The 13,179-nt window shown below is 45.4% G+C and overlaps 1 protein-coding gene across 1 annotated transcript; it reads right to left on the minus strand.

Annotated features, from left to right (window-relative positions):
- Positions 1 to 4,819: 4,819 nt before the first annotated feature.
- LOC144132007 (myb/SANT-like DNA-binding domain-containing protein 1) lies at positions 4,820 to 10,485 on the minus strand. The gene is made up of 4 exons (XM_077664476.1): positions 10,217 to 10,485; positions 9,084 to 9,210; positions 7,307 to 7,427; positions 4,820 to 4,860 (listed from the first exon to the last, which is right to left on the minus strand). Exons 1-4 carry the CDS (start codon positions 10,483 to 10,485, stop codon positions 4,820 to 4,822), a joined length of 558 nt encoding a protein of 185 aa, XP_077520602.1.
- Positions 10,486 to 13,179: the final 2,694 nt, after the last annotated feature.

Here is a 13,179-nt window from a genome sequence, read left to right on the forward strand (position 1 = left end):
GTGATCCCCCTGCACTTTCTCCCGCTTACCTTCCTGACTCTTTGGTCTGGCTCTGTGTACCCTCCTCAGGTCCCGGCCTTTTGTCCAAACTTGTTAGCGAGTACCAGGGACCCTACCGTATTCTTCAGCAGACATCCCCCGTCAATTACCTCATCGAACCCCTTACGCCATCCTCTGATCATTGCCGCCGAGGCCGCGAAATTGTCCACACGACCTGCCTCAAACCGTACTACAACCCCGCCGTCGTCACATCGCCCTAGGCCGCCAGGATGGCGCCCTTTCGCTTGGGGGGAATTGTAAGACTGGACACGGGCTTTAGAATCTTTAGACGCTGGCGCTCAACGAAGAAGACGACGAGAACCGCCGAACACTGTGGCGCTCGAGCGCCGAACACTCGGTCGCTCGTGCGTGCTCTGGACTAAACGCGGTCTCTGATCTGCGCCTGGACGGTTCCGCTGGTTGTTCGTGACGCTGTGCTTATTACTGTGGTGTGCTGTGTGTGCTGTATTAGTAGTGTGCTATGTTCTTATACATTGTTTACATATAAATTACACAAAACTGAACTCCGATGTTGACCAGATTGCAAAACACTTGAGCTAAAGTAGTAACCTGTTTGAATGACCTGAGCATAGCTACAAAGGTAGTTGCAAAGAAATAATAAATACAATTTTTCACAAATCTTTCATATCCTGTGTTTTGCACTGTGCTTTCTATTCTTAAATACTCTGAAAGCTACAGTGATGTTACTGGTTACCTGCACCCACTCCTTATTCACATACTACTCTTGTAGTGCATATGCATGCTTACTGCTTTGAAGTTATGCCTGTAAAATATCGGTATTATGGCTGCAGGGCAGTGCGCACACCCGTGAGCGAACCTTGGTGAGCCTCTGTGCACTTCTCGAACGGAGGGGCTTGACATCCCGTCTGTTTTGCATCAAGTAGTGCCGTGCAGTGACCGAACGCTCCGCGTGTGCAACCTCGGACGATTAACAGCTGGGCACCCTGCTGCAGCTGTTGTGTGCGAACTGTTGTGCGCGTGTTTTTCCGTTCTTTTATTAACTCTGCACACGCGCGACTTGTACAAATGTATTATGTAAATAGTGTATTTATCACCTCATCCTCTATCCTTTCTTACTGTCCGCTCACCTCTTTCATTTCATTTCTTCAAACTGCCTGCTGTCCTGTATTTCCGCTGCCCCAGCTCAGGTGCTTCAGTATCGATGACAGATGCCGGGGCTGGCAAAAATCTTTTCCTTCCTTTTTGTTAATTTTAAAATAAACACTTACTGCTACTGCTAATCACAAGCTGTTGTATCATGAATGCAAACCAACAAATATTGAGCATTCATACAGAATGTTCAGTTTATTTATTTTATTTATTTAAATATCCCCAAAGGCCCTCATTCGAGGTTATTACATGGGGGGGGGGAGTGGGTACAAGGCATTGTTTCAAGGTTATAATAATGCACTAAACCAAACCGGTGAAATCACAAACATCTTTTTTTTATGGTGCAAAGGCATCTATGGCCAAAGAGCGCCATGACACAAGGTAATTTTCTTTTTCTCAAGGTGGGGTCAAAGACCCATTTCCCAAGCATTTCACCCTAAATAAACCGAGCACCAGGGCAGGGGAAAGCTTGTACCCATTGTATCACCGGTGGGCACCCGGCGGCACTGGGGATCTAACCCTGCACCTCTCGCATACGAGACAGATGCTCAACAACTTGGCCACCGCTGTGGTTTCACAAATATCAATGAAAAATAGACATCCACAAGAAGAGTCTGAACAATGCACATAGCAGAATTTTAGGAACAGATAACAGCACCGCAAGGAAAAGACAACGCCGGAAAAAGTGCGCTGAAGTACATATGAAAAATAAAAGAAGACAATGCAGAAGACAGTACGCTGAAAAAAACCTTTTTAGTTGTTGAAACATGCGTGATTAAGGTGTTGGAACTTATTTAGGTCGCATATGGCAATGTGTGATGGTAAAGTTCAGTTATTGTGCAGGGTAAAAAAGAATATGCATAATGGGATGACTGGTAGTTAATGTGTTTAACTTTGTGAGGATGATCACGACATGGAAAGGTAATAGGCAGTGGCTGAAAGAATTCACCATGAAGGAAAGGATGGTGATAAAGGTTACGGAAAGTGATAGGCAGGAAATTTTCTTACTCGGCTGTAAGCTTCAATGAGGTGACACTGGTGTAACATGAATAATCAGAAAAGATGAATCACGCAGCACGGTTTTGCAAGGCTTTGATGTTACTTATGATATAAGTCTGATGAGGATCCCAAATGGCATACGTGTATGAAGAGTTTCGGACTGAATAATGTGGTATGCGCAAGATTTTTTTACATTTGTTGCGGCCTCTCAAATTATGTTTGAGAAGTCCGAAAGTACGATTAGCGGAGGCAAGAGTGAGATTAATGTGATGATTCCATGATAAGTTGGACTGAAGGTTCACGCCAAGATACTTGTAACTTGTGGCGAGTTCTACACTATAGCTATGAAGAGAGTAGGTGGTAGGAACATGTGGCTTGTTGGTGAATTACATGACCTTAGATTTGGAAAGATTTAATGGCATTAACCAATTAGAACACCATGTGCTTATCGCTTCTTGATCAGACTGCAGTAATTGGTTGTCAGCGTTGCAGGTTATACATCGATAAAGCACACAATCATAAGCAAATAGCCTGATTATAGACGTCACGTAACTGGGTAAATCATTAATATAGATGAGAAAAAGTAAACTGCCTTCCAGACGTAACATTAGCAAAACATGAGTTTGAGTTGTTAACTGCTGTGAACTGGATTTTAGATGAGAGGAAATCTGCTATCCATGCAATAATATAAGGGTGAATGTTCAGTTGTGAAAGTTTAACAACCTTTGGTGAGGAATGCAATCAAATGCTTAAGAAAAATCGAAAAATATTGCTTGAACTTGAAAACCAGCGTCAGTCAGTGAATGTATGTCGTAAATAAAACCAGCAAGTTGGGTGTCGCATGAGTAGCCCTTGCGAAAACAGCACTGATGATCGAAGATAATGCTACGATCGTCAGGGTAGTTGATGATAGGAGTATGTATGATATTTACTGCATTTACTGGTCATTTTACTTGAGGGGATGCTTGTAGCGTGACAAAAAATAGACAAGGGACAGAAGACGAATGGGACAAGTGCTACTCTCAACTAGTTTTATTGAAAGATCGATGGCACACATTTATACAATTTCTTTTTTCCTTCAAGAACACAATCACCAGAACACTCATGCGAATGACACACAAATTTCACACGCTTGCATCAGATCAGGCTATCTAAAAGCTTATACTCGTAAGAGTACATCTTCACCGAAGGGCTGCTGACGCAGTCCGACCCTTTCTTTTTAGCACCAGATGTAGAAAAATACATAACCTGTAGTAATCAAAATTTATATATACGATCAACTCGTATCATGTTACATGCAGTAAAGTATGCATAGTTGTGTGCATTTGCTGTATATTTGCTACATGAAGGATTGCTTTTTCTGAAGAAGTAGAACTTTGTTTTAGTTGTACTCCAGACTAACATGCAATAATTTATATATGAAGAAACAAGGCATGATATGTTTGGAGTTTAGCAGTTTAAGGAAGGATCATTCGGCCACGTGACAATATTCCAGTAACAGCCGAAAGCTTTCGCAGGTAGTCTGCATGACTGTCCCACTGTAGATGAGAGGAGAAATAAACACCAAGGGTTTTATGTTTCAGTTTCTGTTTATTTATTTCTTGCTACAGAGCAGTGGGCCCCGGGAAGAAATGCCATAGCTTGGCAAGCTCCCAAGGCCCACAACATCCAGCAACAGTGGCACCATTGGTCACATGCAAACAAGAAAGGCATACATAAACCTAAGGCATAATTCACAATCCATGAATGAATAGCGGAAACACAAACTAAGTGCACAATATAACATAAAGAACAAGTTATATACAAAATTCAAAGCATGCACTGGAAGCATGATTTAAACATTCTATATCCCCTTCAGCGGCGGTGTGTACAATTGTACACATCAAATTTGGCGCCACTTTGCGCTCCCGCCCTTGCTTCAAACGGGCCGACACCCCACGTGAGCATTGATGAATGCCTTATAAGTGAACAACTAGTGAAACCTAGTTTCACCTAGTTCAGACGGCATGGCTCATGACTTTGAGCTCTATCAAGGGAAAGGCACTGGCGTAAGCAACGACCATTCACATTTGGGCCTTGGTGGTTCGGTTGTGATGCGGCTTATGGAAGCGCTCCCGCATGGTCTCAACATGAGATGCTACATGACAATTATTTTTCTTCTGTGTCGCTCTTCCGAGAGCTGAAGTTGCTTGGAATTTTAGCGTCTGGCACGATTAGGGCCAACAGACTTCTAGGCTGTGAGCTGAAAAGCGAAAAAGAGCTGAAGAAGGGAGGGCGCGGAAGCTACGACTTCAAGAATGTTGAAGAGGAACACATGGTCATTGTTCGCTGGCACGACAATGGTCCAGTCAACATGATCTCTACAGTTGTAGGACTAGGCAGTATCACTAAGGTGAAGAGATGGAGCAAAGGAGCATGTCGACATCAACTGCCCGCAGGTAATCGCCGTGTACAATCAATTTATGGGTGGCGTTGACAAGTTGGATTTTTTGATGTCGCTCTATCCCCTTCATACAAAGACGAAGAAATGGCCAGTAAGGGTAATCTACCACTTCATTTCCTTTGCAGTTTAAGACAGCTGGCTTGAGTACATTTGCGATGCTAATGCAGAGGAACTGCCAAAAAAGGATGTGAAGGACGTTATGGCCTTTCAGTCCGACATTGCAAGGAGCTTGATTGCAAGCAACAGGACTGCACCAAACAAGAGGGGAAGACTGAGCACCAGCTCTGCAAAGCCTGCCCGAAACTCACATATCGGCATGCCCATGCCGACAAACTCTACAAGGTTTGACGGAAACAATCACTGGCCCATTCACATGAATGCCAACTTCCTGCAAAGGTGCCGAAACACAGGCTGTGTTTCGAAGTCTTGAGTTTGCTGTCGCAAATGCGCAGTTTTCCTCTGCCTAAGTGCCGCAAGGGATTGTTACTATGAATTTCATGCCAAAAAGTAGAAGCAATCAAAGTGGGCAAGCTGAGAGGCATTGAAAATTCATTCTGAAGTACTTGTGAAGAGTCACAGCACCTGGAAATAGTTCTGCCTATGTGAGTGGTTGTCGACATACTTTACGGCCTAGAGGCGCCATGTGTACAAATGTCCACATCACAAAAAATTTCTGTTGACTTAATAAACATGTTTTTCTTCATACCACTCAGTGTGGGTAGTTGTTTATAGGCAATATTTGAAGGAATCACAATTTTTCTTCTTCTTGTCTTAATTCGCGCCTGAAGGGGATATACAGATTATAGCACTTAATTTCACAGCAGTGAACACATTGACAACGTATAAAAAAGAACAATTTTCAACATACATGAATGAAGACAACATGATATTGGCGTGCTGTCGGGTTATGCTAAGCTTTCAACGAACCTGCATATTTCGACCATATACGTAACAGCCACAAACCATAAAAAAAGAGAATTATTTAGTGAAAGAACGCCCGGAGGTCAGCATTGCTGCATTTATTAATGTCAATGCCTGCATCAAAGATGCGGTTGAGTAGTGCGGGTAGATAATATCTAAGCATCTGTATCCCGTAGTTAGTTCGTGGCGTGTTAAGGTTGTAGTGCCGCAGACGGCATAGGGGGTATGTAGGTACAAGGAGCTCAAGCTTAGCGATTTGAGATATTGTTGAAATTTTGTCCCAAGTTTCCTGTTTGTAGCGCAAGGACAGACGTATATCAAAGAGACTAAATATTCTCGGCACGTTACTATTGTGAAAAAGGGCTGCGGAAGGATAATCATAAGGTTGGTTAAAAATAATTCTTAAGGCCTTCTTCTGAAGGAGGTAAATATTTTGAAGAGTGGTCTTTGGAGCAGCTCCCCAAACTAGGTTTCTCTTCAATGCACTTAAGAACAGAGGTAAACAGTTCTTTGTGGGAAATAGAATAGTAGAGATCTTCAACGTCTATGGCGGCAGCCAACTCTACCGGCACCAGCCCTTTCCTTATGCAATACGCCAAGCGTCTTGCCTTGCATGTCGTCCAAGTGATGTGGGTGATTAACACAGACTCTTGCGATGGAGAGGAAAACACGAAAGAAGGGCCCACTGTACTAGAAATGAAGTTCAATAAAACTTTTTGTTGGGCAAGTTGGTTCATTTTACTTGAGGCGATGCTTGTAGCGCGACAAAAAGCAGACAAGGCACAGAGATAAACGGGACAAGCGCTACTCTCAACTAGTTTAATTGAAAGATCGATCGAACATATTTACATAGTTTCCTTTTTCCTTCAAGAACACAATCACCAGAACGCTCATGCGAATGGCACACAAATTTCACACGCCTGCATCAGATCAGGCTATCTAAAAACATACTCGTCAGAGTACATCTTCACCGAAGGGCTGCTGATGCAGTCTGGCCCTTTCTTTTTGATGTGGAACGCCTATATCAGTTCCCGCTTTAGAGCGCATTTGCTTTGACCAATGACCTCTTGTCTTTTTTAGGAATGACGAGCATTTGCAAGACTTGCAGTGAACTACCGGATTCGTTCCACTCCCATTCTCGACGCATTTTTCATGCTCGCACTAACACGGTAACTGATAGAGGCGTTCCATATCAAAAAGAAAGGGTTGGAGTGCGTCACCAGCCCTTCAGTAAAGATGTACTCTAACGAGCATAAGTTTTTAAATAGCCTGATGTGATGCGTGTGAAATTTGTGTGTCATTCACATGAGTGTTCTGGTGATTGTGTTCTTGAAGGAAAAAAGAAATTGTATAAATGTGTGCCATCGATCTTTCAATAAAACTAGTTGAGAGTAGCACTTGTCCCATTCGACTTCTGTCCCTTGTTTGTTTTTTGTCGCGCTACAAGCATCCCCTCAAGTAAAATGAACCAACTTGCCCAGCAAAAAGTTTTATTGAATTACCTGTCATTATTTTCTTTATCCTCTTTTGATTTATTGTACTTGTCTAACAGCCGAACCAAGTTGGCGTTAATATCATTGCCCTCTTGCGTCATTCGAAGCATTTTCTTTCTAAATTTGTGGGCCCTTTTCTCCGCTTTCACCGCCTGTGCGGCTTCGTCTTTATGAAGCGCAAGAAGCTGGTGCACAACAGAACTGCTGTCCCGCTTGCGTCGGCTTCTGCCGCCTCCACTTGTTTCACCTCGGTTGCTGCAGCCCATATTTCCACTCGTACTGGGTAGCACAGCCAGGGGAGACATGCTCAGCAGTTGGGGGTCCGCTCTGTCTCCGAGGGGCTCGTCTTCCCCTGATGCCAGTACCTCGGCAGTGCCTGGCACCTCATTGATGACTGGCAGCTGCACACGACCAAACGTAGTATATTGCATTTTTCATCTTCCCAGGTGAATGGTCAAAGCTGCCGTAATAGTATGCAATCATCAGCTGCCCCAACCTATGCCAGCCAGAACAAAGGGACAGTTCAAATCTTTTATCTGCATATAAGTGCATAGATATATTATTTAAGAACTTAACACAGTCTAGTAGCTGCATAGATATATTATTGAAGAACTTAATTATAGAGTCTAGCAAAAACTAATCACTGAACAGCAATAATGAATAGCATGTTTAAAATGAATGAGACATCGATAGTGTCATTGGTAATATATAACCAGTCTTGTACACGTTGCATAAAATAAGTTACCAACTACAATTACAATAACTCCATCTGAAATGTAACTGATTACAGTGGTCAATTACCGCCCCAGTATGGCTAAAAGGCTCTGTTCCTGAGACCTGGAAATTGGCCACTGTGATCCCAATTACAAAAGCAGGGAAGCCACCGACGGATCTTGGCAACTTCCGGCCTATTTCTCTAAAATCAACACTGTGCAAGCTCACAGAGGTATTTTAGCCACACGACTGAGCGGCTAACATTATTATATATGTTATAATAATAACGCGGCTCAATTATTATATATGTTGATGTCAGTACCCAGGGCTGTGTAACAACTGCAGTTTACTGTCCCTGCAAGCCTGCCCTTGACAAGACGGTCAGGTTTCGATTCGCGGAACCTTCTTCCTTCTGTGCTGAGCTGGTTGCTATACAAGACTCGCTTCCCTCTGTAGCCGCAGTTACCTTGCTTCCCTACAGCCCACATTATCATCCGCACTGACGCCCTTCAAGCAATACGTCTACTCCGACGCGTCGGCCGCAGCCCAGAAATCTGCCAGAATATACATCGCCTGGTGGCTCGCATCCCGCAAGCCATTCGAATTGAGTGGGTCCCACGTGACCTAATCAATTCACAAAGCTCTGCAGATTCTGCAACCTGCTTGCCGACCCTACCCACATCAATGCCTCAATTCCTCAGTATAGATGATGCTACCCTCCTCGCAAGGAACACCTCCGGCGCCACACACGTGCTCTCGTCCCTCAGAGTGCGATAACCCTCCGCCTCACGGTCTTACCCTTGCAGAGGAGATTGTGCTCCGGAGGATCCGGGTAGGGGTTGCCCTCACTCCTGCCGTAACTGGGACGTGGCCTCAATTTCGCCACTTATATCCTTCCTCTTTTCTTCCCAACTCTCCTTATGCCCAGATGCAATAAACAATGCTATAAAAATAAAGGATAACTATATAACCCGTAATGTTAGTCTGAAAAAGTAATTGATTACAAAATTACATAAAATGTATTCAATTACAAGTAACAGATTACAAGTAATCAACTACGTACAACTTGGTATATAACCTTGGCAAGAGGCCAAAGCAATGAACCAAAGTAGATAGAGATGAGGCGGTAACTGCAGTATGACACTTTGGATTGCACTGCTGTGGGTTAAGAACCTTTTGTTCGCGCTTGCCTGATCTCTTCGCTCCCTTTTCTACTCAGTTCTCTAGTATCCGCAGCCGGCGTGCCTTGTGCAGTATTCTGTACATTTAAAAAATTCATAGTGATGTAATTCCACAGTGACTGAGCGGTCTAATAATGGGTAATGTTTGAAATTGTAAATTACCTCCAAACTTTCCTCGACCCGCCCATCATCATTGATGGGTAGGCTGCCGAGGAAACTGTGCAGCTGCCAGTAGAACTGCCATGGGACACCAGGAGAGCCAGTGGCAGTTCCAGTTCGTCTCAGCTGCCTGGAAAGATAGAAATGATTTCAATAATAAATGTGCTCTTGGTGATCTCTTTAGGCCATCAAACTTCCTGTGAACACTGGTACTTAAGACAAATGTTACATCAATATGCAGGTACCAACTGGTAGGTACTGGTGAAAATGTCACTTAACTGCACCAGTTGGAGCTTTTCAAGTGATTGGTTCAGCTGATAGCATTCTAGCAATATCTGCATAGTAGGCCAGTGAGGCCTAAAGTTATATATTTCAGAAAATCGAGAAATTTGCTGAACTGTTACCTTAGCTGGTAGCTAGAAGTACCCGAGCACTCTATAAAGACACCTTAACTCAGAAAAAGAAAAGAGTGAAATTTTGAAGCACGTGTATTCGGTTCTGCACGCAATGCTTACGCTTGAGCGGAAGTTGATTGACTGAGAATTTTGCCTGCCAATCAATCAGTGCAAGTTAAATAGGACATAAGTAATGATCACAACGCTGACCATGCGTGCTGCCATGCGTGCTGGCGGCTGTATGGCAAGGTCACTATGTACAGCGCTCTGTCAGTTTGAAACAAAAGCTTTGAACGACAACAGCTGCCGCGAAAATGAGAAAGACAAAGTTTGCATGCAGAGCGGTGCATGCACGCGTACACAAACGAAGACGAAAAGGTGCTTTTCTTTTTTATTAACTCAGTACAGGTGAATAGCCACCCGATTCTTGGCCGATCCCCCAGTGTGGGTATGTGTCATCTTTTGTTAGGCCAACAACTACGCAGTTTACGAAGAAAAAAAACGGACTGGCGCTGTGTAACATACGCTGCTCCCGTCACACGGCACTCGTTGTTCAGTTCTTATATGAGTACATACATAATTGAAACATCTTGGGCGCTCGCGAGGTAAACAATACGCGACGACGGCGAAAAGTTTGCACGTTGCTGAACCAACACACTGCTGCCGCACACGTGGGGCTGACGTCGCGCCATAAAAACAGCACTAGGTGAGCAATGCGATGAGAATAAAGATAGCACTTACCGGTATTTTTTGTTCAGATTATCCATTTTTTGCTTGACCTGCTTTGCAGTGTAGCGGCCTTCGCCCGGCGCTAGCCCGGCGTTCAGCTCCGCCGCCATGGCAGCGTATATACGCGCATTGCGCGTATTTCCCCGCAGAGCGGGTAGCTGGTCCTCCCAGATGCGAATCAAAGCCGCTGTTGTTACATCAGGCCAGTTGACACGCCTCTGGGAGGACGATTGCTGCGACACTGCTGCTGCTGCCTCCATGCCTTGCACGGACGCCGCCATTTTGTCGGTTAAGCGCAAACGGAGGTTAGCCAGCTCGGTTTACGGTAACTACGGTTAGTGGCGTAACTACAGTTTGGCTTTCCGTGTGAGCGCGGCTAACTATAGTTAAGGGTAACCGCAGTTTACTTAACCATGGAGTGATGATGTTGGCCAGCTCCACTGGTTTCGGTTTATAAATTTCGCATATTGCGTGGCTTGCTGTACCATCGCCTCCTCTAGCAAGATGCCTGCAGTGTGCGCCAAAATCCTGCTGCCCTTACCTTTTTCTCTTTTCTCATTTCCACTTTAGGTAGTAGCTAGCGATCCTTGTGGCGGCCGCTTGCAACATATGCCCGCATGCGCACATCACCGCGAGGTCTTGGCGCGCCCGTGCCGTAGCAGACGACGTCTCTGCGCCAGACGACGCCTTCCGCGCGTTTCCGACTGTTTAAGCAAACGAAAACAAAAGCGATACGTGCAAAAAACTAAAATTTCATTGCAAGTGGCCAGAACACAACGACTTCGCTCAAATACAATTGAATAGACGGGTCGCGCCGTGCTTGTCGAGCAGCTAGAGCAGCGCCGCCGATGCCCGCTACTGGCTGCTACCGCCGCGGCACCTCACCACCCTGACCAGCCTCCCGCAATGGCGCAGATGATGGAGGAAGGAAAACTATTTTTTTTTCCTTCCTCCATGGCGCAGATAGAAAAGTAGCTAGCGCCATCTCTTAACAACCGTCCGCAACTTAGGGCACGGCGGCTACAATGGGTGAGCGAGCGACGCCGCAGGCATCTTTCAAGAGGAGGCAATGGCTGTACTCTGCACAGCTTAAAAATGAAAATTCGTTTTGAGGAAAGCAAATGGCTCAGTGACAGTCTCACTTATCTCGCTGGTCACCCGATCCGCGCGGGATAAAGGAGGGAGTGAAAAAAGAAAGGAAGAAAGAAATGCCGTAGCGGAGGGCTCTGGAATAGCACACGGGCGCCTTTTGCGTTTCGCCTCCATCGAAACGCGACCACCACGGTCGTGCCTCATGCCATTTACTGTACGTGTGTGTACCCTGAGAACGCGAGCGTCCGTGCGCCGCCGCAGAGCGATTTGCGAAACAGTGCAAGCCCGCGCTGCCGCATCGCCTCTGCTTGGTGCGCGCGTGCATCATGCCATTGAGCGCCTTGTACGCTTTTTGCTCGAGCAAGGCCCGCTGGCAGTCTCGCTGCCGTGGTATTTTGTGCGCTACCTTAATTATTGCCGCTGCCTTTCGTGGTCTTCGGCTCTGCATCTCGTCCTCCCCACAATATGCAGTATTTCTTGCTATTCGAAGGAGTGCGTGTAATCATGAATCAAGGGAAAGGAAGGCATTATTTAATTAACGCTGCTTACCACGTTGGAAGTGCAGGCATGGAAACAAAGAAACCAAAACGTGCGTGCGCGCACGCACACACACATACACACACAAACACGCGCTCGCTCGCACACACACACGCACGCACGCACACACCAGTATAAGCATCTAGCTTCTCGTCGAGCAGTGCCTTGAAGGATCGCCATATACGTTTATTACTAAGTAATATCGCCAGAAGTTGCCGACTAGAAAAAACAAGTCAACTTTTAAAACAGCTATCAGTGAAGGCGAAGAAGGGTCGAAAATGTTACGGTGAGGGAGAGGGAGAAAGTTTTAGGGATCGAGTAAAGGTGAGAGAGGACAGGATAATTTTTCAAAATAAGAGCCAGGGTGAGGGAGGGCCATGGATTCAAAAGTGACAGTGATGGAGGAAAAGTAAATATGAGGGCATTTCCCCACCTATGGTATCAACACAACACTGCTGAACATCCACGCGCAGTGAAACCTCAAGGCAATAATTTACAGATCACCTACACAAAAACATTTTTCCTGTGAATCCTTACATGGCTATAGAGTACGAAGAACAACTGGTTTGAAAGCAATAAGCTAATAATCTAATTGAGATACGAAATGTGGGTCGAATAAAGTGATATGGACTTTCATAATGCCGTATGATGCCTTGGCAGCATAAATCATTTTGAAGTTATCAAACCAAACCGAGGCCGACTAGACACAATGGGTGGTTTGTGTCAGGTTCCAGAAAATGTTTAACTGATAAACAGTCATTCATTCTGGAGGCGTTCCACTGCATGCCCAGCAAACAACGTACCTCCCCAGGTGCGCCCAGAAAGGATGGAATGTCCCTGTCCCAGTAAAACATTTATCGAACATTTCCAGGCCGTAGAGGCAGGACACAGAAGCACAAGCAAAAGGGAAGTGCGCCCACTAATGGCCTGGAAACGTTTTCTCGAGGGTGTTAAGCAGAAACAAGAATAAATCATAGCATTTTGATCCCAGAAAAATAACTGGGAGAACGTTTTTAGGACCAATGCTTTTCAACAAAAAATACAAATTGACACCTTGCTCCCTTTTCTCTCTCTCTCTCTCGCCAAAAGCTACGGGCAGAGAAGGTTTTGCTCTTGCACTCGCCATTTTGAGAGATCAAACAGTTTTGCTCGAGCAGCCGAAGGAAGCGCATTTCACCCCGCATCTCTCTCGTGGGCAGTCGGCTCCATTCTGCAGGCGTGCAGGCGACGGCGGTCTGCCTTTTCATCGCACCGCCTGGAGCGGCGGTCACCAACGTGCCACTCTTCCATAGTGTTTCCAACTTCAGCACGGTGCGGAGGTCTCTGCAGGCATCTCGAACTACCAG

Source organism: Amblyomma americanum, chromosome 1 (assembly GCF_052857255.1).
Source record: "Amblyomma americanum isolate KBUSLIRL-KWMA chromosome 1, ASM5285725v1, whole genome shotgun sequence".
Classification (NCBI taxonomy): domain Eukaryota; kingdom Metazoa; phylum Arthropoda; class Arachnida; order Ixodida; family Ixodidae; genus Amblyomma; species Amblyomma americanum.